Genomic DNA, 25,918 nt, shown 5'->3' on the forward strand with positions numbered 1-25,918 from the left:
GGCACAGCAGGACAGAGAACCTGTCCAAACACGTTGCTCCTTATTTCCTCAGCACAAGCTGAGACGGTGAACGCAGGGGCAAATGCAGTGACAGCTTCTGCCTTCCCCTTCATCCTGCTCCTGAGGTGAGTCTAAGAAGCTTAGGTTCACAAAAGGGATCTAAGCAAGAAACGCTGTGTCTCCCGCACCTACCCACACTTATCTGACCTTCGCCCCAGGTTCTAGGAGCGGATTTCTGGAGAGGCTGGGTTAAGAACAACTATCAGTTCTGGTTTCTCACATCCCTTTCAAAGGAAGACGGCCCCAGGTAGCTCGGCTTCTTCCTCAGTCAGTGCTGGCACTGGGGGCAGAGCCACAGGGGGCAGCTGTCCAGCCACAGGAAGGAATCACGGCAACGCCTGTGTGACGGGCCGAGCCCTCCCCCCACTCTGCAGAAACAGCAGCACAGGGATATTTCAGGCTCGCTCTGTGTCAGGCTCCTGACGTGCACTATATGTAGCTGCAAATCCCAATCAATCTCAACATTTCTTAACTGCTGGAACGCCTTTCTCAACACTGTAATTTACCCTCAGAAGAATTGGGAGCACACACCCTCGCCTCCCCAATGCCACGTTCTACTAACTGCCACCCCCTCCCACGCCCCACCAACCTACCTACGTAGAGAAGGAAGGAACCCTCCCTTAGAGGCCGCAACAGAAGGCCATAGTACATAAGCCACTGACAAGAACTTTTATTTCTTCTTAATGACATTAAACACAACTGCTACAGGGGAAAAACATGATACACAGGAGGCACCAAACTTCAGTTTCATAATTGATCCTGACAACAACCGAAGTAAACTGGGGTCGAATTAGATGCAAAACTACAGGTTATTTCAGGCTCTTTTAGTTACAAGTGAACTATGTAAACAGCACAAGTCTACTCTGCACTGTTAAGACCCCTGTGGTGAGAATGTCATCACAGATGAAGAAAGCTTGGTAGGCAGTTCAGTGCACAGAGCCCTTACTCAAATAAAACAATATGGCAAGAATTCTACACAAAAATTAGATTTAAGAGGCCAACACCAAATATGAGATACGTAGCGTTTAAAAACAAATTCAAACGCCAGATTCTAAGCACTACCATCTTTAAGGCGAACATGCCTGATAATGAGTTTTCTTTGGCTTTGTTTTTCTTCTTAAAGAATACCATGTTAACCGCTAGGGAACAGTTCTCTCCTCCCCCAGTCCAAGAGATTTAATTAAGCTGCTAAAGCTTTGGAAAAATAGAATTATTTGAGCAAAGAGGAAATGTGATTGTCACATTTTCAAGATAACCCATCACTCATTAGATTTGGCAAAGGCGATGCTCCCGTGACATGTCAGTCTTAGACCTTCCTGCACCAGGGAGGCAAGAGCGTGAGACTTCAGACTTCTGCCCAAGCCAACGGCCATCCCTTTACTCCCTGGTGATCGGTGGGCAATAAGACACTACAAGGCTAGATATTCCAGCAATACTTAGTTCTAACTATGCTATAGTTTCAAAGTTGGATGTTCGTCTGTCCCACTCCATCAAGCTGATTTACGCAAACTTGGAGAAGTGACTGACGTTGTAAATGCCAACTGAAATAACAGATTTTGACTCTTGCCTTTGAACAGAACTTCTCCTTTGCATTTTGGCCCCAGACTCGCAACCAAATTTCCAAGAAAAGAGACTCCTTGACTGGACAGAAATGGTAAACACTTAGGGACATCCATCTAAATTTACTGATAACAATGACTAAGTTTCTCCCAAGTCAGTTTCTAAAGCAGAGTAGGATGTTTATGTTAGATTACTTGCAGACAAAGATGGGGCTGATGGAGCAACAAAACCTGACAGGCAGCGAGCCCAGTATCACAGGCTGTGCCATAGCAACTAGGTACTACCTTCACAGAGAGTGAACAAGAGCACAGATGCCAAACTGCAAAATCTCCCAAGAGATGTCTAGAGCTGTCTGTAAAGAGAATAACAAACTCCAAAGACATTAAGGTAGCTGCACAAAGCTCGTCAACTTAGCTTAGAGTACTATTCCTTAAGATCAGGTAATGCTTTGTGCACCGGCTTCATCAAAACTATTTTAAATCCACTTTAGTAGTTTTGTAAAACTGTACATCCTCTGACCAAGTGAGGAGGTGGTAACATCTGGATCAAAAGGCACCTCTTATTAACTAATAACGGAGACAAAGGACAGCTTCCCAAAGTCTCTTCCATAGGATGGAGGCTCACTAACTCGCCAACTCATACTCAAAGCTGGGTTCAGCAGATGAGACTGAAGACCAACTGACACCTCTCAATAGCACTGCCTTCTGGCCTGTCCTAGAGTCAAGACTCTGGGTGGGCAGCTCTTCAGTAAAGAGTGCAATGAGGCTGTTCTTAAGAGGCATCTCTATGTCAAACAGGATACAGGAATATGCCAGTAGAGCCCTAAGATCACTGGGGAAACAAGGAAGGAAGGAAAATCCTTGAAGAAAGACAGAGAAGGCAATCAGTCACAATACCACAAATCAAAAGAGGTTGTTAGTCACCAGTCTTCTGTTAAGAGTTAAGCTATCTAAGACTTAGAAACACTACTGTGCAAAATAAATTTAATGAAGAATGGAAAAAAAAAAAAAGCCAAAAAAGGCAGCCAGTAGGTACAAAAAGAAGAGAAGATTTACACTTTTAATTTGTCCTTTCAACTACTTCAGATGTCCTGGATTACCAACTTTAAAATACTGACAGGTATTCAGAGATGCAAATAAAAAAAGTAGAAGGGTTGTTAAAAGTGACTTGTATCCATTTATAAGTCATCAGCAATAATTAAAACTGGTTTGCAGCCTGATAAAGAACCTCTTCCTTCAAGAGATTAAAGAATGATTTCTTTTGGGCACCAGAAGTAGACTGCACCTCTGCACAGAGGTGGCTCTTTGCTTGAGCCGGGATGTTCTGACTTAATGCTGGCTTTCAGGAGGCAGCCACCTTTAATTTAAATTAAAAAATTAAAACTATGCCAACTCAACACTGCTTAAATGCACACACACACAAAAACAAAGGACCTTATACAAAAAATTTCAAGTCAGCAATATGCATTTCCAAAAGGTGACAAGTTCTTTAAATAAAAATATTGTGAAAAATAAAATTCGAAATCTACAAAGCATGGAACAGCAGAAGATGAGATGCTGCTCTGGACAGGACCCTGGGTAGGGCCCTTCACTGCTGATGGGAGGAGACAAATGGACCGTATGGGAAATCTGGTAGACGCTGGAACCGATGGTGGCTTCGCTTATTCCGGTCAACCCACTGGGTCAGACTGTATCTTTGCAGAGATTTCTGTCGGAACCGGGCGTAGTTTCTATCAGGAAAGGGGGAAAATAAAAAGAGGACAGATGAGGGTTTCGGCTGGAATGGCTATTTATACACAAAAAAAGGCCAAGATAACTATTTAAAGAATATTGTTATTTTAGAAAATTGGATATTCATATTTTGATTCTCACAATTTTAGAAATTTGTATTATCTTCCTGATATGAAAGTCATTCTGTAAGCATTTCCCTTCAATTTCCAAAGCCACCTAATTCCCATATAAGTATTATGGTAACATGGTCCACATACATGAATGTTCTAAGAAAAACCAGTGTGTAGTATATAGTAATGTTTAAGTGGGAAAAAACCATTTCTTTCCTCGGGAAACATTCAAGACAGGATTTATACTTTGTTGCTTGCATCAGATCCGTACCTCCAATAGGACCTCACTGTCTGACACAGCTCAAGGTTGCTCAGGACACAGCAGTTAAAATTAGAATAAAATTCCCAGAGAAGGTAAGGCATCACATGAGTATCACATTGTAAGTTAGGAGACTGAACAGACTCAAAGACTGAGAGCCTCCTTTAGTCTTATACTGGGCTAGGGCTTGGAGCAGGACCCTCTGAGTTAATTTCATCCCATTCTCAACTCAGCTGTTCCTAATAAACACCTGGGGAGCTTTTTATTTTTTTCTTTTTCAAGATACAGATTCTTGGCCCCTCTCTCCACCTTTAGACTTAATAACTTAAGAGTCCCTGGACATCTGTATTTCTAGGTATCTCCATAGGTAATTTTGTGGAAGAGCCAAAGTTGAAAGTAATTTTAGCAGCACTTAGCATTTATCTAGCCCTATATGCAAATACTTGCTGAATTCTTTAAACATGTCACCTCATTTAATCCTAATGACAATCCTACCAGCAAAGTTACTCCAATTTAAACTCCTTGTACAGATTTAGGAAACTGAGCCTCAGATAAAGTAACTTCCCTAAGGTTATATAGTTGAGTAAGTAGAAGGGCCTAGATTTGAATTCATATCTGACTGCATAATTTAATAACTATTACACAACACTGCTGTTCTAAGAACCGCTGTCATTTTGGTTACTATAGAGGAAATGCTGAGTGTAAAGGCCGGATGTGGGAGCACATCTGATATACTTGGAAAATAGCGGGGAAGCCAGTGTGACCAGAGCAGACTTGAGCAAAGTGAACAGTAGAGGAGAGGGCGTTGATGAGCTAACCAAGCCAGGTTAGACCATGCAGATAGGCACTTGCAGGGGATCATGGAGATGGGAAGCCACTGGAAAATTCTGAGCAAAGAGAATCTGACTTATGCTTATGGCCGACAATCTCTTTGGCTGCTCAAGTTGAGAACAGTACACAGGCAAGGGCAGAAGTAGGAAGATCATTTAGGAGACTTGCAACAACCCAAGTGAAAATGATTGAGAAATGGTCAAGTTCTGGATAATATACATAAGAGCTTATAGGATCTGCTGATGCACCGACTATGGAGTAAGGACTTACAGGTGACTCCAAGGTTTCTGAGTAATTGGATCAAGTAACCGAATAGAACTGTAAAACAACAATGCATCAAGAAACCAGAAGATTTCAAGACTAGAAAGACCCTTTGAGGTCAATTAGTCTAATATCTTATTTTACTGTTGATAGGACCAGAGAAATGAAGTAACTGGATCACAATCATGTAGCTAGTTAAAAAGTGCAAAGCTAGGATCAAATCCCAAGTTTCCTGAATTGTAGTCCAATTCTTATTCCATTATACTATCTCACTTCTTTTCTACCTCTGTAGTTAAACAACAATTACAGCCCCATGCCCTACCACAATTCTCCCGCAGCAAAATTCTACCCTTTTCTTGCTTCTTCTAAATACCCACTTACCGCCTGGTGAGGTCTGAAGGGTGCTGCCATTTCTGGTTGTGCATGTGATGAACTTGATCCATCAAGGCACACAGCTCCCCCAAGGTACCTGTGACACAGAGAGATCAGTGGTGAGGAAGCAGCTCAGGGAACTACCATGTCAGCCTAGGTCAAAATATGTGCTTTTAGGAAAAGAGAAAATAGGCACTGGTTCTAAAACTATTTATGATTATCACAAGCACAAAAACTACAAGCCAGAGAGGAAACCTTGCTCTTGGATGATATGAAGATGAAGCAGCAATAATGACAGCCACCATTCGTTCATTCAACATTTATTAGCTCCTATAATATGTGAGAATCTTTACTGGGCCCCAGAATATGGTGCAGACGAGACACTGGACCTATCCAATGATGTTTATACAGGAGACAGGCAATTCCAAAGCTGTGCTAAGTGTAGTGTCAGGAGGAATACGTGATGCTATATGAACACAAAGACTGGAGAATGGGGGTTTAAAAAAGTCCCGTCCAGGGGAAGTAAATTATAAGCAGGGATCTAAAGGATGTATAGAAGTTAATGAGGTAAAGGGGTGGGAGGTAGGAGTAGCCAATAGAAATAGCTAATATAAAGGCCCAGAGACACAAGACAGTGAAACATTCAAGAAACAAGAGAAGTTGAGAATAGAAGGTGGGTGGGGGCTTTCTGCTTAACAAGAAAAATCACTGGAGGCAATTTCTCAAACACCTAGGATCCAGGCAAGGTCCTAGGCACTTTAGATATTATCTTACTAATTCTGAAAAAATACCTTGAATGGAGATAGATTTTATAAACATCATTTGAGAGATGGGAAACTGTGGCTCAGGGAGGTGAACCTGCCTTAAATGATTATTAAACTGGACTCAAAACCGGCTCCTGTTAGGTTCTATGCTTTTGTCACTTTGATAACACTTATTTTGCACTTAAGGGCTAAGACTTAGGCTGAAGCTCACAAAAGCAAAACTTATGGTTAGAATAAAATAATTCCCCTTGACCAGTGGCTCTCAAATTTTAACACGCATCAAAATCAGCTGCAAATATAAAGCAGGTGCTGGGCCCCACCCCTAGCTTCTGTAGGTTTGGAGTGTGACAGGAGAATTTGCTTTTCTAACAAAGGCCCAAGTGATGTGCTGCTGCTGGTCTGGATATCACACTTTGAGAACCACTGTCCTAGACAGTGGAAACCTTTCTTCCAGCGGCTTTACATATTTCTCATTACCTTTCCTACTCTGCTCTCAGAAACCAAGAGCTGTCCAACTAGGCTACAGATCATCTTTTCAAGTTCTGGTGAAAGATATTTACTCAACTTTTACAACCCATTTAATTTATTTGAAGCCTCAAAAAGCCCAACTCTGTAGAAAAAGTATATACTTTGGAATTACGCATACTTGAGTTAAAATTCCAATCCAGCCACTAACTAGCTCGGTGACCCTGGGCAAATCATTTCACTTACCTATGAAATGTGGACAGTAGTAATATTTTGCTTGAAGTTGAATATTAGAGATATAGTACATAAAAGATCTAGCATACTTCCTGGCACACAGGCAGCGTGCAGTAAGTGGTAGCTATTATCATTATGTTACAGCCTCAGGACTGTTAGTTTGCAAAGACTCTTCCTATGATAGTCAATCACCTATTTACATGGAAAAATGCCTATTATATGCATCAGTCTACATATAAACTATGACGTTTTACAACACTCAGCTGAAATTCTCTAACCATAATGAGACGATACTTTTCAGGAAAAATTTAAGATTCATTACATTAAAAATTTCTATGCAGTTTAAAAAAGCACAACCAAGGGAAAAAGAAGGTAACTGACAAGATGAAAAGTATACTTGAAATGTATTTGCAAGGGTTTACTGTCCTTATTCTATAAAGATCAGTCTCCTCATGAAACAAACAAAAGAGATCAAGGACATGAATAGGTAATTCACGAATGTAATATAGTAATCAAGGTTGTTGTTCAGCTGCTAAATCATGTCCAGTGCTTTGTGACCCAGTGAACTGCAGCACACCAGGCTTCCCTGTCCTTCACTATCCCAGAGCTTGCTCAAACTCATCCATGAGTAGATGATGCCATCCAACCATGTCCTTCTCCTCATGCCCTCAGTCTCTCCCAACATCAGGGTCTTTTTCAATCAATAAACACAACAAAAAGATGTTCAATTTCATTAATATAAAAATAAAACATATTAATCTCACTTCTTGAGAAGGAAATACAAATCAGAAATGAGTTTTCCCTTTAAGAGAGAGGTAGCTTTTGATTAGAAAATCCTTGGCCAATTTGATTTGTTAAGCTAAAATCAAAGTTTTCTATTCAAATTGCCTTTCCTTTATCATACTTTCACATCATTAGCGGCCCCCTTCTTCTACCCCCCACAAAAAGAACATTTCAATGTTCTTTGGCGAGGAAATCAGGTTTGTAAGAATTTCAAGATACATTTTTTTCTGACAAAGCATCATCAAAGGAGGGCTGGCAAGATATGAAAAGTCTAGTGTCCAATCTCAAAATGGAACATGATAATCTTCAAACCATGTCCTTCAGCTCACTCAACTCTTCCACCTAGACTCAACTGTCCTGATGATGGAGACTAAAGATACACCATAAACCTCCAACAAAGAAACTCATTCACTTTAAGAAAAGAAAATGGCTGATTGATTAGGCCCAAGTATTCCAAGTATTCAACTGCTAGCATTTACCATGTATCAGGCAGTATTCTACGTGCTTTACATATATTAGCTCATTTATTCCTTACAACAATCTTATAAGGTATTTCCTCCAATTTACAAATGAAGAAACTGAGGCACAGAGAGGAAATTCAAACAGCTAGTTACAGAGTCCGAATTCCAACAAAATAATACCATCACAGGGTTGAGTTTCCTTAAACATTTTCTAGGACTGACATTTCACTGTGGGGATTAGAAAACAAGAATCATATATTGCAAAATGTCTTGTATATCCAGTTGGTACCTAACACAGCACTGAATAAACAAAGGCCCAAAAATTAGCTTATGCATCAAGAAATGTTAGTTTTCATTAGCACTATGAACTTATTGATGTACCAGGGTAAGCTTTATTATTAGTAAGACAATGATCTAGAGATACTGGGAACTAATATTTTTCAAGTATGTATTATGTACCAAGCACTCGGCTAACTGCTTTGCATTCTTGCTGTTGTTCAGTCACTCAGTCATGTCCGACTTCGCAACTCCATGGACTACAGCACACCAAGATTCCCTGTCCTTCATCATCTATCGGAGCTTGCTCAAACTCATGTCCAACGAGTCGGTGTATATATCCTATCATTTAATCCCAACACCTACATGAGGCAAATTACATAATCTCCATTTTATTCATGAATAAACTGAAACTTAGAAAAGATACTCATCTGTGTGTGCATGCTAAGTTGCTTCGTTTGTGCCTGACTCTTTGCATCCCTATAGACTGTAGCCTGCCAGGCTCCTCTGTCCATGGGATTCTCCAGGCAAGAATACTGGAGTGTGTTGCCATTTCCTACTCCAGGAGATCTTCCCAACCCAGGGATTGAACCTCCATCTCCTCCAGCTCCTGTGTTGCAGGTGGATTCTTTCCTGTTGAGCCACTGGGGAAGCCTGATACTCAACTATCATCAAGTAAATGGGAAAGCCAGCATTCAAACCCATATGGAGCTATTAATCCAAAAACCTTATTTCAGCTCATAGCTTCAGTCTCTTCTTCCTACAAATTTAGAGATGCTAACAAGAATGGAAACACTTTACTTTTCTCTTCTCTTCATAGTTTTTAACAGATGGGCTTTCTTGGACCAATAATCAGGACCACGGTTTTATTTTAAGTCGTGGCTAAAAGGTGGTGAAGACCGTCCTTTGTTTTGTGGCTAAGAATGAAATTCATCTAAGAATGAAATTAGGAGGAAAAAACCTCAACATTTCAAACATGGGATCAGCAGTTCACTGAAACCTTAATCTATAAATATGCAGCTGACTGATTGGAGGGAAAATCCAGTCTAGTAATTATCCTTAATAGGTTAAAAGTAAATCAATTATTGTAATATAATTGATAATGTTGAATGCTTGCTATGCCAATGGCCCTTCTGACAGGTCTTACACATCACCATACTTTGTACCATGTGACCAAGAACAAAGACTCTCTCTGCTGGCTAATGATCTAAGAGCTGGCCTAGCACCAGCAGATCATTAAGTGAATCAATCAGATACTCTCCCTTGGAATGTGAACAAGAGCCTAAATAATAAGAAGACAGAGAACAGCACACACAGGCAGGGCTCTAGGACAGGATGGACACTTGAGATAGCTAGTAAAGAGCAGCAGAAGCACTAGTTATGGAGACAGATTAGAAGGATCAGGATCAATAACTCAGCAGGGAAAACCTATTATATAGGAAACAAAAGGCACTTGTTTTGAAGGGGCCTGGCTCTATGGCTGATTCTTCTTTAGTATGAGACAGAGCTACATTGTTGAGCCTCTAATCTTCCTCTTTTCCTATAAATCCTTAAATTCAGTTACTTAAAGGCAATCACAATGTCTCTATTTAATGTAATAAAAAAATACCTAGTACAGGGGAGGGAATGAAAAAGGAAAGGAAAAAAAACTGTGCTACAGGGTTACAGGCTACTGCTTTTCAGTTCATTTGCTCAGTCGTGTCTGACTCTTTGTGACCCCATGGCCTGCAATACGCCAGGCTTCCCTGTCCATCACCAACTCCTGGAGCTCGCTCAAACTCATGTCCATTGAGTTGGTGATGCCATCCAACCATCTCATCCTCTGTCGTCCCTTTCCCCTCCCGCCTTCAATCTTTCCCAGCATCAGGATCTTTTCCAATGAATCAGTTCTTTACATCAGGTGGCCAAAGTATTGGAGCTTCAGCTTCAGCATCAGTCCTTCTAATGAATATTCAGGATTGATTTCCTTTAGGATTGACTGGTTGATCTTCTTGCTGTCCAAGGGACTCTTTTACAAAGAGATTAATTAAATAGGAGTAGGGAATTCCCTGGCAGTCCAATGGTTAGGACTCTGAGCTCTCACTGCTGAGGGCCCTGGGTTCAATCCCTGGTAGGGGAATTAAGATCCCACATCCCACAAGTCATGTGGTACCATCAAAACAGAAAAAAGAAAAAAAAAAGATTAACCGGAAAGCAAGAATGCAAACATGTCACCTCCGGGTCAATGGAACTATGATAAGGGATTTTACTTGCAGTCCAGTGGTTAAGACTCCATGCTCCTAATGCAGGAGACACAGGTTCAGTCCCTGCGCTCAGAACTAACATCCCACATACCATGAAGTATGGCCAAAAAACCAGCAAACAAACAAAAAAAAACCCCTATGATGATTTAGTACAAATCTTGACTGGTTTTCCATGCACACAAGGCAAAAAGCGAAAAAAATAGAAGTTACATAATTCACTTCTGCAGTGATGTATTATATAGGGGATACTGAATGATGTATGAATGCCCTTAACAGTACTGGCAAATACAGAAACAGAATTTACATAACCACTGCTGCTTATGATCTTCAGCAAAAATCAAAGCAGAGACTTCTAATCATAACGAATGGGCATATCTCTACTGCAAGCAACTAGAGACTAGGCAAAATGTATGAAACAACTGTTTTCAGACTGCTCAGAATTGTGATCTGTAAGGGAAGGTAACAGATTCCTTTAGTCTTAAAGGAAATCAGTCCTGAATATTCATTGGAAGGACTGATGCTGAAGCGCCAATACTTTGGTCACCTGATGCAAAGAACTGACTCATTGGGAAACACCCTGACGCTGGGAAAGATTGAAGGCAGGAGGAGAAGGGGACTACAGAGGATGAGATGGTTGGATGGCATCACCGACTCGATGGACATGAGTTTGAGCAAGCTCCGGGAGTTGGTGATGGACAGGGAAGCCTGGCGTGCTTTGGTCCATGGGGTCGCAAAGAGTCGGACACAACTGAGCGACTGAACTGAAATGAAAGGAAGGGAAACAAGTGAGATGAGACTCGAAATTTCCTATGAGTCTAGGAGCTTATAATTTTTTAAAATTAAAATACTGTTTTTTAAATGAAGGCCCAACAAACATAAAATAAGTAAACAAAAGCAAAGAGACTTCATCACCAGCAGATCTGCACCATGGGAAACTAAAAGGAGTTCACCAGGAAAAAAGAAAATGTGAGACGGAAACAAATCAAGAGCACTGGAAATGGAAATATGTGAGTAAATATAAAAATCCTTTTCTCATTTAAAAAACATTTTAAAAAGATATCTGTCTTGGGACTTTCCTGGAGGTCCAATGGTTAAGACTTCTCACTTCCCATGCAGAAGGTGTGGGTTTGATCCCTGCTTAGGGAACAAAGATTCTGCATGTCATGCAGCATGGCCAAGAAATTAAAAAAAATAACTACTTACATTAAAAGCAATAATATATTGAAGAGTTTATAATATATGTATATATGAAATCAATAGCAAAAAAGTGCAGATTTGGAAGGGTACTGCTGTCAGGGCCTTCCAGTATATGTTAAAGTGTTAGTCATTCAGTCCTGTCCAGCTCTTTGAGACCCATGGACTGTAGGCTGCCAGGCTCCTCTGTTCATGGAATTCTCCAGGCAAGAATACTCTTGTAAGTTGCCATTCCCTTCTTCAGAGGATCTTCCCGACCCAGGGATGGAACTCAGGTCTCCTGCATGGCAGGCATATTCTTTACCATCTGAGCCACTAGGGAAGCTTAACAGTATAAGTGGTAACTATCTGAAGGTAGAGTGATTAAAGATGTGTACTGTAATCTATAGAGCAACAGTTCTCAAAGTATGTCCTATGGTCCCCTGGAGTTCTCAGTTCTCTTCAAAGCCTTCACAAGATCAAAACTATTTTCATAACAATACTAAAATGTTATTTGCTTTTACTACTTGTAACTTACCAGTGTACTGGGGAGTTTTCAAGAGGCTACATGACATGATATGGAACCCAGAACCACATATGAGAATCTGGTAGTTTTCTATTAAGCCAGATATTAAATGTAATCATTGCATTCTTCTCCCTAAAATTTTTTTAAAATTCTTTTTATTTATTTAATGAATTTATTTGGCTGTACCAGGTCTTAGTTATGGCATATGGGATCTTAGTTCCCTGACCAGGGACTGAACCCAGGCCCCCTGCGTTGGGAGCATGGAGTCTTTTTAGTCACTGGACCACCAGGAAAGTCCCAAAATTTTGGCTTTGTTTTGAAAATTACAGTTATTTCTAATAAAAACACTATGTTAACATGCAATGAATTTGTTACCTTAAAATATATGAATAAACATTTTAATAATTTACCAGTTATCTGGTTGCATAAAGATAGATACAATGCACACAAACACACACTTTGGGACTCTCAATTTTTAAGAGTATGAATAATCTGTAAAACTGCAAATGAGTCCTGAGACCAAAAACTTTGAAAACTACTATCCTAGAACCACCACTGAAAATAAAACAAAGAGGTATAGGTAGTAAGTCAAGCATGGAGATAAGAGAAAATACTTAAAAATACTCAAAAAAAGCAGGAAAAGATGAAAGAAGAAACAACTGGTAGACAAACAGAAAACAAGTGATAAATGTTAGATTTAAATCCAACCATGCTGATAATTATATTAAATATAACCGAAATAACACCTGAATTAAAAGACAGACTGTGAGACACTAGGGGAAAAAAGCAAGACCTAACTATATGTTGTCTATAAGACATCCATTTTAAACACAAAGATATAGCTAGGTTAAAAGGATGAAAAAAAACATACCATGCAAACACTAGTCAAAAGAAAGCTCAAATGGCAATATTAATATTAGACAAATAAGACTCCAAAACAAGAAATATTACTAAGAGTATAGAGAGTTCATAATGATCAAGGAATCAATTTTATGTCAATATTATGTCACAAGGACATAATATTCCTAAACATATTACGCATCAAATTGCAGAGTTTCAAAATACATGAGGCAAAAATGACAGAACCGAAAAGAGAAATAAAAACATCTTCAACTAGGGTTAGAGATATGAACACTTCTTTTTTAATAAAAAAATCTGTAAGGATATAGAATTGAACACCACTATCAACCACCAAAACCTCATTGAAATTTATAGAACACTTTACCAAAATCAGAATATACATTTTCAAGTACACATGGAACATTCACCAAGATAGACCATATGCTGGCCTATAAAGTAAGCCACAGTTTATTTAAAAGGACTGAAATCACACCAAGTATATTCTCTAACCGTAAGAGAATTAAACTAGATATAATAGGAAGATAGCTGAAAATTCCTAAATATTTGGAAATAAAGCAACACACTTCAAGAAATCACAAAGGAAATTAGAAATTGCTTTGAAAGAAATGAAAATGAACACACATCAAATTTGTGAGATGCACCTAAGTAGCACTTAAGAGGGAAATCTGAGACTTTAAATGCTTACAGGAGTTAGAAGGTCTCAAACCAGTGCTCTAAGTTTCCACAATAAAAGCTACAGAACAAGAGCAAATTAAACCCAAAGTAAATGGAAAAGAAATAATAAAGTGAAGAAAAGAAAATAGCCAAAAATAATATAGAAATATGAAACTAAAGACTTACTTTTTAGGAAAAAATAAAATTAATAAAGCTTTAACTAGATTTAAGAAAAAAAATGACAAATTACCAATATTAGAAATGAAACAGTGAACATCACTACAGATCCTACAGTAAAGAAATAATAAGGAAATATTAAGAATAATTTTATGCCAATAAAGTAATCAACTTAGATAAAATGGACAAATTCCTTGTAAGAGAAATTACTAAAATGGACTCAAGACGATAAAGAAATTCTGAAAAGCCCTATACCCACTATTAATACATCTGTAGTTAGAAACCCTGCCAGTAAGAAAAGTCCAGGCTTTATGAGTAAATTCTACCAAACATATAAAGGAAGAAACAATACCAATCCTGCAACAAACTGAGAAACTGAGAAGAAAACAATTCCCAACTAATTTTATGAAGCCAGCATCACCATGATACTTGAACCAGAAGAGGACAATACATACAAGAAAAATTAAAGACCAATATTCGTTATGAACAAGACAAAAAAAAAACCTAAAAAGACTAGCATATTGACTAAAGATAATTCATCAAGACCTAGTGAGATTATCCCAGGAATGCACGTTGGTCTAACAGACAAAAAAAGGTCAATAAATGTAATACACATTACAGAAAAAAAGGAGAAACACCACGACTCAAGTAAAGTTCATTCGACAAAGTTCACTTATTCATGATAAAAACTCCCACAAAACTACTAATAAAAAGGGAACTTCCTTACCTGATAAAGAGCATCTATGATAAAGCTATATCTAATGTATCATACTTAATGTACTAGAGGTCCTAGAGGTCCTAATAATGTACTAATGTATGATAAAGGTGCTATCAGGCAAGAAATAAAAAGCTTACAGATCAGAAAGGAAGGAGTAAACTGTCCTTATTTGCAGATAAGGTCATGTTAACATAGTCTAAGGAGTCTATTAAAAAGTTACTAGAAGTTAACAGAAAAATTTAGCATGGTTGTAGGATGTTAAGTTCAACATAAAAAATCAATTGTAAAAAAACCCAACACAACCATCTCATCCTCTGTCATCCCCTTCTCCCAGAAAAGACAAATAAATAAATACTAAATATATATATATATATATATATATATATAGTCTGTATATGCTAGCAATGACCAGCTAGAAATTGAAATTTTATCAGTTACAATATCATAAAAAGCATAAATGCTTATGAATTAATTTAACAAAGTATGTACAAGACCTGCACAAAAAACTGCTAAGAAATTAAACACAGAAATAAATGGAGATATATCCTCATCCATGATCCTCATCATGCATTGGAAGCCTCAAAATCATTATAATATCAACTTTCCCCAAACTGCTCTACAGATGCAACACAATCCCAATGAAATACCCAACAGGTATTTTTTTTTAAACAAATTGACATGCTAAAACTGATTTTTTAAAATTATGGAAATTCAAAGGACCAAACAATTTTAAGACTTACTATAAAGTTATAGTAATATTGACATAAGAAAAGATTCATGTACCAATGGAACAGACAATTCAGAAATAAATCCATGGAAAATATAATCTTTTTAATGTTAGAACTAGATACTCATATTTAAAAACAAAACAATCACAACAAAAAGCCTAAGACTTTGCCTTACAAAAGCCATAAAATAGTATAATCACTTTGGAAAACAGTTTGGAAGTTTCTTATAGAGTTAAAAAAAGACAGATATTAAATGACTCAGTAATTCCACTAATTATTTACCTTAGAGAAATGAACACATTAACACAAAAATCCCATATATGTATGTTCATAGATGCTTTATTCATAATAACAAAAAACTAGAAACAGAAATGTCTATCAACAAATGACTAAACTGTGGTATATTTATACAAGGAAAAATTCAGCAGTGAAAAACTACTGATATAGACAACAATATGGAGTCATTTGTTGTTGTTTTAAAAAAACTATTTCAAGTAAAAAACCAAACACAAGAGCACATATTGCATGATTCCATTTATATGAAATCCTGCTGCTGCTGCTGCTAAGTCGCTTCAGTCGTGTCCGACTCTGTGCAGCCCCATAGACGGAAGCCCACTAGGCTCCCCCGTCCCTGGGATTCTCCAGGTAAGAACACTGGAGTGGGTTGCCATTTCCTTCTCCAATGCACGAAAGTGAAAAGTGAAGTCGCTCAGTCGTGTCTGACTCCTAGCGACCCCATGGACTGCAGCCTACCAGGCTCCTCCGTCCATGGGATTTTCCAGGCAAGAGTACTGGAGCGGGTTGCCATTGCCTTCTCCGATATGAAATCCTAGAAAAGACAAATCTAATCTACAGTGACCAAAAACAAATCAGTGCTTTCCCAAAGCTGGAGTTGGGGCAGGGACAGACTGACTGGGATGGAGCACAAGGGAAATTTTTAGGGTGATGGGAATCTTTTATCAATTGTGATTGCTATGATGATCTCACAAGTACATAAAACTGTCAAAACTCACCAAAGTGTACACTTAAAAGGGGCTCATTTTATTGCATTAAAACATACTATAATAAAGTTGATTTAAAAAAAGAAAAAGATAAGGCTTATTTCCAGATAAACATACCAGGTTGGCATGAGTTTATCTCCTCTTGCCCCTAACATCCTTCACTAAATTAGAAATGAAAGGTCTGAAATCAATGATCTTAGCAACCATCTAAAGAAAACTAGAAAAAGAAAAGCAAATGAAACTCAAAGTAATCAGAAAAAAGGAAGCAATAAATATCTATCAGAATAGAAATTAGTAAAACAAAAAATAGAAAAAAAATCAATGAAAAGGCTGTTTTTAAAAAAGAAAAAAAAAAGAGAATAATACTGTTTATAAAGTTTTAAACCAGACTGATTAGAAGACAGAAAACACAAATGATCAATACTAAAAATGGGAAAGATATCACTAGATAATATATAAAAGGCTTATAAGGGAATATTATTAACTGTGAGCCAATGAATTTAACAACTTAAATGAAATAAATTCCTTGAAAGATTACCCAAGTTCACCCCAAAAGGGGTACCAGTTTTTCTATACAAATTCTTCCAGAGAATTCTCAATTCATTCTGTTAGGCCAACATTACTTTGCTACCAAGACCACACAAAGAGATTACAAGGAAAGTGCAGACCACATCCCTTGTGAAGATAGACTCATAACAAAATTCATGACAAAATTTTAGCAAATCAACCCAATGCTATTATTATAAAGATAATACTTTAAGACCAAGTACAGAATGCATAAGACCAGGAATGCATGATTGGTTTAACAATGGAAAATCAAAGAATATAATTCTCTAACACTGTATGATTATCTCAATAGATGCAAGAAGGATTTAATAAAACCCAACACCCATTTCTAATAAGACCTCTCAAGAGATCTTAAATATGAGGGAACATTCTCAAGTTGATAAAGGGTATTAAAAGAAACATAAAGCTAACATAATAGTTAATGGTGAAATACTAAACGTTTTCCTCTTAAGAGCAGCAGCAAATTACTTGTATTACTTGTATTCAGCACTGTACTGGAGGTTCTAGCCAGCCTAATAAGTCCAAGAAAAATAAACGGCATCCAAATTGGAAATGAACAAGTAAAATGTATTTATTTGCTAATGACATGATTACATATGTAGAAGCTGATGGAATCTACAAAATAGGTACCAAAACTAATAAATTGATTTAGCAAGGTTGTCGGAGAAGGCAATGGCACCCCACTCCAGTACTCTTGCCTAGAAAATCCTATGGACGGAGGAGCCTGGTAGGCTGCAGTCCATGGGGTCTCGAAGAGTCGGACACGACTGAGCGACTTCCCTTTCACTTTCCACTCTCATGCATTGGAGAAGGAAATGGCAACCCGCTCCAGTGTTCTTGACTGGAGAATCCCAGGGACGGGGGAGCCTGGTGGGCTGCCGTCTATGGGGTTGCACAGAGTCAGACACGACTGAAGCGACTTAGCAGCAGCAAGGTTGTAGAATATAAGATCAATGTACAAAAATAAATTGAATTTCCATATACTGCTGCTGCTGCTAAGTCATATCTACCATATCTACCATATGACCCTGTCATTGACAGTATATCCATACAAAGATTTGTACATGAAAGTTTGTAACAGCTTTATTAAATAGCCAAAAACTGGAAACAATCCAAATGCCCATCAACAGAGGAATGGATGGATACACAAACTGTGGTATAGCTATTCAGGGAATACTACTCAGCAATAAAAAGGAGTAAACTACCAAGAATATGATGAATTTCAAAATAATTACTTTTTAAGAAAGAAGCTATGCTCAAAGAAGTGCATAAAATGACAGCAAACCAGTGATGGCCTGGGGAGTGGAGGGAACAAGAAAAGACAGAAAGGGAAGAATTACAAAGGGGCACAAAGAAATTTTGGGGTGTTACAGTAGTTTTATTTTGGTTGCAGTTAGTTTCAGGGTGTTTACATATGTCAAAATTTAACAAATTGTATTTAAATTTGTACAGTTTATTGTATTTCATCAATTATAACTCAAAAGAGAAAAAAATATCTGGAGATAAATAAATTAATTCATAAAATAAGAATATTCTAAGAAAAAAGGAAAGAAAAACAGGAAAGAATTCTTGGAAATCACAAATGTGAATGTAAAAATAAAGAAGTCAATACAAGAATAGGAAATATCCCAGAAAATATTAACAGAAAAAGAGACAGGTAGAAAAAAGGAAAGAAAAGATAAGAGACATAGAATCAGTTCCTGGAAATTCAATATCTAACTATTAGGAATTTCTTAGAGAACAGATTATACAAAGAAGAAACAATTATCAAAGAAATATAAGAACTTCTCAGAATTGAGAAATACATATCCAAATTAAAAAGGCCCACTTAGTGTCTATAAAGTACAAAGAATGGAAGAAAGAAGAAAAATAGCTACATGGACTTCCCTGGTGGTCCAGTGGGCTAAGACTCCGTGCTCCCAATTTAGGAGGCCTGGGGTTCGATCCTGGTCAGGGAACCAGATCCCACATGCTACAGCTAAGAATTCCCATGCCCCAACTAAAGAATCCCACATGCTGCAACTAGAAAGATCCCACAAGCCACAACAAAGATCCTGCATGCCACAACTAAGACCTGACACAACCAAATAAATAAATACTTAAAAAAAAAATGTTAAAAAAAACTGCACCAAGATATCTCAATAATCAGTATAAATTATCAGATACAGTGGATAGAAAAGACTAAAAATTTTCAGAGAGAAAAAACAGGTCACATACAAAGAAATAAAAATTAAACTGAGGGACTTCCCTGGTGGTCCAGTGGTTGGAAATCTGCCTTTCAATGCAGGGGATGAGGGTTCGATCCCTGGTTCAGGAACTAAGATCCCACATGCCCAGGGTTACTGAGCCCCCAAGCTCTAGAGCCTGCAGGCCACAACTAGAGAGAAGCCCACGCCCACAACGAAAGATCCCGCAAGCTAAAACTAAGACCTAGTGTAGCCAAAAACAAATAAATGAATATTTTTTAAAAATTAAACTGAAACCAGATTTCTTAACAGCAACACTGGATGTATGCCTTCAAATTTCTAAGCAAAAATGACTTTTCAATTTAGAATTCTCTATCAAACCATCAATCAAATATGAGGACAAAGACATTTTCAGATATGAAGGAGCCCCACAAATTTATTTCCTATATGCCCTTACTTAGAAATTCTCAAAAAAGAAAAAAGAAATTCTCAAATGTGCTTCACTAAGACAAAGATCAAGAAAGAGGAAGAAATGGAATTTAGAAAACAGGATTTAACCCAAAAGGGCAGTAAAGGAAAATACTAAGATGACAGCTCTGCAGCAGGCCTAGAGAACAAGCAGTACAGATTAGAGCAGGAGAACAGAAGGCTCGAGGAAGAAAGTCTCCAAAAAATAATTAAAAATGAATTGATAATTATTGGGTATATCTGAGCATTTCCAGGGGAAGAAGTGAGTAAGTGTGAACAACAGTCGCTCAGTCGTGTCTGACTCTTTGCGACCCCATGCACTGTAGTCTGCCAGGCTCCTCTGTCCATGGAATTCTCCAGACAAGAGTACTGGAATGGATTGCCATTTCCTTCTCTAAGGGGAAGGGGAAATACTAATAATGTAAGTTGTACTTGTAAAAAAAATAAACTCATTTGTAATTTTTAAAAAGTGAGCTAATTAACAACTCGAGAAAAACAAATAAATTCAAGAAAAAAAAATGAAGCCATAGTACTATACCACTTGGCTTTGCAGTATACAGTATTTACTTAGTTGTAATACAAATAATGAATACTGATTTAAGACTCATTAGGAAAGCTACCACAGAAAACAGAAAATAACAAGCATTGGTGGGGATGTAGAAAAGCTGGAACTCATGTGCATTGTTGGTGAGATTCCAAAATACTATGGTACAATCACTGTGTTAAACACTATGGAAGTAAAAAATTAGAAACAGAACTACCATATGACCCAGCAACCCCACTTCTGGGGACATATCCAAAGAACTGAAAGCAGGGTCTCAAAGAGGTATGCACACCCATGTCCATAAGCAGCACTATTCACAATAGCCAAGAGGTGGAAGCAATCCAAATGTCCACAAAAGGGGGAATGGATAAACAAAATGTGGTATATTTTATACACACAATGGAATATTATTCATCCATAAGGAAGGAAATTCTGGAACATGCTATACCACAGATGAACCTTGAGGACATTATAATAAGTCAAATAAACCAGTCACAAAAAGTCCAGTATGGTATGATTCTATAAAGAATTAAAATTCATAGAAACAAAATGGTTACTAGGGGCTTTGGAGGAGTGTTGGGGGAAGTTAGTTATTTTTTAATGGGTACAGAGTTTAAGATTTGCAAGACAGAAATGTTTTAGAGATTTGTTTCACAACAACGTGAATAAACAACACTACTAAACTGTACACTTAAAAATGGCTAAAGATAAATTTCATGTTTTGTTGTTGTTCAGTCACTAAGCCATGTTCTACTTTTATGTTACTTTTTAAAAATCACAATTAAAAAAAAAGACTTACGGGGTCATGTCAGAAGACATAAGAGCTCACTTAAAGGATTTCTCATTAGTCAAAACCGGAACAAATGAAGCAACAAAAAGGGTCATGACTATAACTGATTAGAAGATACTGATTTTTTTAAAAAACCATAATAGTGATACTAAAAAAACATTAAATTCTTTATACAAGAATTAACAACTAGTAATTCTAGAAGAAATGATGTATTTAGGAAACAAACATTTCCTACACAACTCTCTGTGTAGTAGCTAATTCAGACAGAGATCACCAATGAATGTTCAAACCATTAGATGAATAACAGTTGTGCAAGGATTTTCAAATGGTACCAAAGCATCACCCCCAGATAATTTACTAATTACAAAGGGGAAAATGTACCTTCAAATGGAAAGATGTAGCAGTGAACATTTAACAAAGTGATCAAACTTAGCATCTCTATCAGTGGACCAATCTGTCATTAGATGGTGCCTCCTTACTTGATACAGGATGTATACACAACGGTATCTATGAATTATTCCAGCTTATTTTAAATGCTTAATCTGAATCTAATCCCTCCTCTAGGCCCAACTTCCAGTTTACAGGAAATACAGTGGATGGAGGAACAAGTTAAACAACACCACAAGGAAACAATCAGACACAATTCAGAAGGAGGGACAATCTACAAAACAAGTGACCTAGATTATGAGAGACTAAGGAGATGATAACCAAACACATGATCCTTGATTAGATTCTGTTTGAACACTTTACAAGACATTTTTGGGAAAACTGGATGGAATACAGACTAGATATTAGATAATTTTAAGGAATTATGATTAAATATAAATTACCAAAAAACATGTGAAAGTGTTTAATCTTACTAATTATTAGAACAAAATGTTAAAATTTACTCTTAAATTGGTGGCAAAAATTAATACTAGTTTTTGGGGCAGGACAATCTGGTAACATTTAACAAAAGTTTTAAAAATGTTTATATACTTTACCCAGCAATTCCACTTCTAGGCATTCATCCTATAGAAATAAGAGTTGTACATAAACATTTATGAACCAGAATGTTCACTGCAGCATTACTAATGAAAATGGACATAACCTAATTTATCAAGATGGAATAATAATTATATGATTCTTTTAATCATTAAAAACACTTTGAGATATTTAATATGGAAAGGCCCTTAAATATATTAAGTAAATGGAAGAGAGTAGTTATTTTTTGTGATCCTAGAGGGCAGAACTAGGAACTACCACTGGAAATTATAAGGAAGCACAAGTTGGTCAATGTAAGGACTAATTTCTAACAATTAGAATTTTCTGAAAAGCATCTGAAAAAGAATGAATATATGCACATGTGTAACTAAATCACTTTGCTGTACACCTGAAACTAATACAACATTGTATATCACATTAAATAAAAAAGAATTTTCCAAGCAATAAATGGCCTGCTTCATGAGGTAACGGGTTCTGCACTATTAGACGCTAAGCAAAGGCTTAATAATCTTTTTTGGCAAAGATATATGGCATAGATTTACATGGTAGGAGATTAAGGAGAAGATCTTAATGGTACTTTCCAACTCTAAGAATTTATAATCCAATATAAAGTTATCTGTTAGCGGGGATGACAGAAAGGAAGTGGTAGGTATTTCTCTGTAAATGCTATTAATGACCCATGTGGCACTAAACTAAACAGAGATTATACCTATAATAATGGAGTTGAAGGATGATTTAATTATTATATTCTGTATCAGTAATATACAAATTACTGATAAACTGAGAAAGATGATTTAACTTAATGCAGAGGGTTCAAATTGAATTGATAGGAACTAATTTTGAATCTGCCCCCTATTATTTTTCTGTGTCTAATAAAGAGCCTGCAGAGTTAAGCTCTTCCAAGGTAAACAGCACTAAACATCTCAAAAAGGACAAGGGGTGCTCTGCTCCTTCTGTTTGCTTCCGGCTGCCCAGAAATTCATATATAAAGAAAGGAGAGAAAGAATATGCCCATATCCCCCCTGCAATATGATATATAAAATCTTTAAATTCTTGAGATGTGGAAAGTGACACAGAATTTAGAATCACACTGGGTTTCTGGAAGGCAGAAGAAAACACTTGAGGCCTATGAAGATTTTAGAGTAGCTGGTAATGTTGAAAATTCTTAGATGTCAAAAAAGAAATTCCCTAAAAGATGCACTTAAAAAAACAAACACCTTTTATCATGGAAAATTTCAAATATACACAAAAGTAGAGAATAGCATATAATAAGCACCCTCACCCTCAATGACTCAGTCATTGAGCTTCATTTATCAACATTTTTGTAAAGCTGTTTTCTCTAATTTTTCAGATTGTTTTTTTATATTGTTTTGTTTTTAGATTTAAAAACAAATACCTGACATCACATTATTTTACCTATAAAAATTTCAGTATGAAAAGACACAATTTCTTGCTAATAATACTAAATATTCAATAAACTTGCTATGGCAATGTACTGTTCTATGTATTATACCACCACTTACACATATAATTTTCATGTCAGTTAGGCTTCACTGTTATCTTCATCTTATAAATGAGAAAACGGAGTTTTTACTGGCTCAAGGTCACAAAGTCAGTAAAGCAGTGGTGCTAGGGTATGAAACCAGATGTTAACTCTAGACCAGACTTTGTTCTCCCAACCATTAAAGCAACTGACTTTTCTCTTAGTTATTCTAGTTGTTCCTTATGGGATATAGATTGTTGTGATAAAATGGAAGAGGGATTGCTGAATGAGGAAGAGATTGGGAAAGATACAGTAATATGAGCAGCTACTCACTGCTCTTCCCATGAAATTTTCTTTTTAAATGCCCCAAATGAGAAAGGAAAATGTGACTGGATATGATCATTGTCAACTACCTAAGATATAAAAGAAAGTAAGTCACCTTAGAGAGGGGAGCAATGATCAAGTCTCTTCCACAAAGGTTGAATATACATGAACTACTTTTAATCTGCCCCTTTAATGACAGCAGGGGTGGGGTGATGGGGGTGGCGGTGGGGATGTCTTTAGTTTCACACATCCTTTTAGTTCAAGCAAAGGGATCTCACAAGTAGAGGGCCAAGCAATCAGTACAAGTGTACTTAATTGCTTAATGAAATCTGAGGAAAAACATAAAAACCTGGAGTAAAAATTCTTCTGGCTGATATCTCAGAGTTCTCAACCTTTAGCTCATAGCCTTATAAAACAAAAAAGAAAAAACTACCAAGTAATTCAAGATTTGTCCAAGAAAGGAGAGTTCTCCTTGGATCTTTGGCCAAAAATCCTTCTAAAATCCTCCCTACTGATTTACAATACATCTTAGAGTAACTGAACTAAATTATCTTCTGAATGGAGGCTGCTTAGAACATCCTTCTTTACCAAACACAAACTCCTTCCCTGTTCCTACTGCACTTCATTCATAGTTCTATTAGAACACTAATCAATATTGCAGGATAATTATGTTTTCTTTCTTTGGACTATCAATTTCCAGTGTCCAAGACCCACCTTACTCTTTACATTTTCAATCCCTTACCTTCAAACTGAGCACTACTGAAAGTACCTGAGAAAACTGTGCTGAATGAACAGAGAAAGAAGCTAAGATGATAGAATATGAACTGATCTTTCTGAGAAGCAATTCTTTCATCAGTATTTTCTAACCTCCATACCTTCAGTATAATTTACAAGCTTCCCTTTAGGAACTAATAGTTTAGGATGAACAAAAACATGAACATGAGGCCTGGAGAAAGAATCTAGCCATTTTGGTTTACAACAGCTTTTAATCAACTAGGAAAAACTCAGACTGAAGATTCTGAACGGTAGTCAACCCTTCCAAGAGCTTTTATTCAGATGCCAAGATGCAAGATGGTATCCAAAATACCTGTTTTTTACTTTTAAAGGCTGAAGGCAACAAGGATAAAAATTTCAAAAAACAAACAAACAAAAAACCCCAATGATTACTAAGCAGTGCCTCGTTGTTGTCATTTCTACTATCTTTCAGACCAAAAAAATCCGAAGCAAAAAAAATCCCAGACAAAAAATGTCTGGTTATAGACCTCAACCATGAGGGAGACTCTTTTCATGTACTGGTATGAGTTGCCTTGGATGCCTCTCTAATACCAGTTAGCCAAACAAGTTTGAGGATTATCTGGTTAGGCAATCCCTTAAAGTGAAAACCTTTGGATAAGGAAATTACCTTTCTCACCAACTTACAAAAATTCAAGATGATCTCCCAGTTTAAGCTATATCACACTGGAATAAAAAAGTCTCATCATATTTTTTACAGGCCATTCTTTGGTTACCATGTTACCTTGGTTTGAATCCACTGGGTCTTCTATATGAGCAATGACATTCCTGAGATAACTTTGCTTCTGCTTTTCCAGGTCTGACGGTGAAAATGTCGGAACATTAGTCCTTTAACAAAGCAAACCAGGAGGAAAAACAATTGGTTAGAACCATGAATATAGTGCTTTGTACAGAGAAGTCATATACTGTTGATGGGTTGTGTGTGCTTAGTTGCTCCGCTGTATCCAACTCTGCAACGCCATGGACTGTAGCCCACCAGGCTCCTTTGTCCATGGGGATTCTTGAGGCAAGAATACTGGAGTGGGTTGCCATGCCCACCTCTAGGGGATCTTCCCAAACCAGGGATCAAACCCAGGCCTCCGCATTGCATGTGGATTCTTTACCATCTGAGCCACCAAGGAAGCGATGGATTAGAACAACTAACTCTCAAAACACTAAGATGCAATGACAAAAGACAGTGTTAGTCACGTAATGCAAAGCTGCAATCAAGCATAGAGCTGAGGAAAAAAGATACAACCTCCTGTTAGCAAGGTATAGCAAAGTGAAGACTACCTACTCCACAGAGAGAGAAAGCATTTCGAGAAATTCAAGGTTAGTAAGGAAATAACTAACTTCATAGAGCCACACAAAAACTGAGTAAGCTAAAGACCAAAAAGAATCAGCTAGATCTGGCAATCTTTGCTCATGCTGATCACACTGTACTGAGTGTCTGTGGATGAGATCGTGAATTTATTATTGCTCCAAGTAGCCTGACTTGTGTACCTTGGTATAATTTTCATTGTATGCAATTCACAAAGCTCCTCGAAGTAACCC

At 37.3% G+C, this 25,918-nt stretch overlaps 1 protein-coding gene across 11 annotated transcripts in view; it reads right to left on the reverse strand.

Moving 5' to 3' along the window:
* Positions 1-715: 715 nt before the first annotated feature.
* The window catches only part of S100PBP (S100P binding protein), a 34,180-nt gene continuing 8,977 nt past the window's right edge, over positions 716-25,918 (reverse strand). For 9 of the 11 annotated variants that reach the window (XM_059876101.1, XM_059876097.1, XM_059876083.1 and 6 more), the window contains 3 exons: positions 25,110-25,213; positions 5,193-5,280; positions 716-3,349 (listed from right to left, as the gene is read on the reverse strand). In XM_059876101.1, the coding sequence (XP_059732084.1) occupies positions 3,208-3,349; positions 5,193-5,280; positions 25,110-25,213 (334 nt within the window). In that variant the 3' untranslated portion in view covers positions 716-3,207. Of the gene's footprint in view, positions 3,350-5,192; positions 5,281-21,785; positions 21,814-25,109; positions 25,214-25,918 lie in introns of those variants that run through there. The other 2 variants (NM_001034687.2, XM_059876113.1) reach the window with 2 other exon arrangements.

This window comes from Bos taurus, chromosome 2 (assembly GCF_002263795.3).
Source record: "Bos taurus isolate L1 Dominette 01449 registration number 42190680 breed Hereford chromosome 2, ARS-UCD2.0, whole genome shotgun sequence".
NCBI classification, from domain to species: Eukaryota; Metazoa; Chordata; class Mammalia; order Artiodactyla; family Bovidae; genus Bos; species Bos taurus.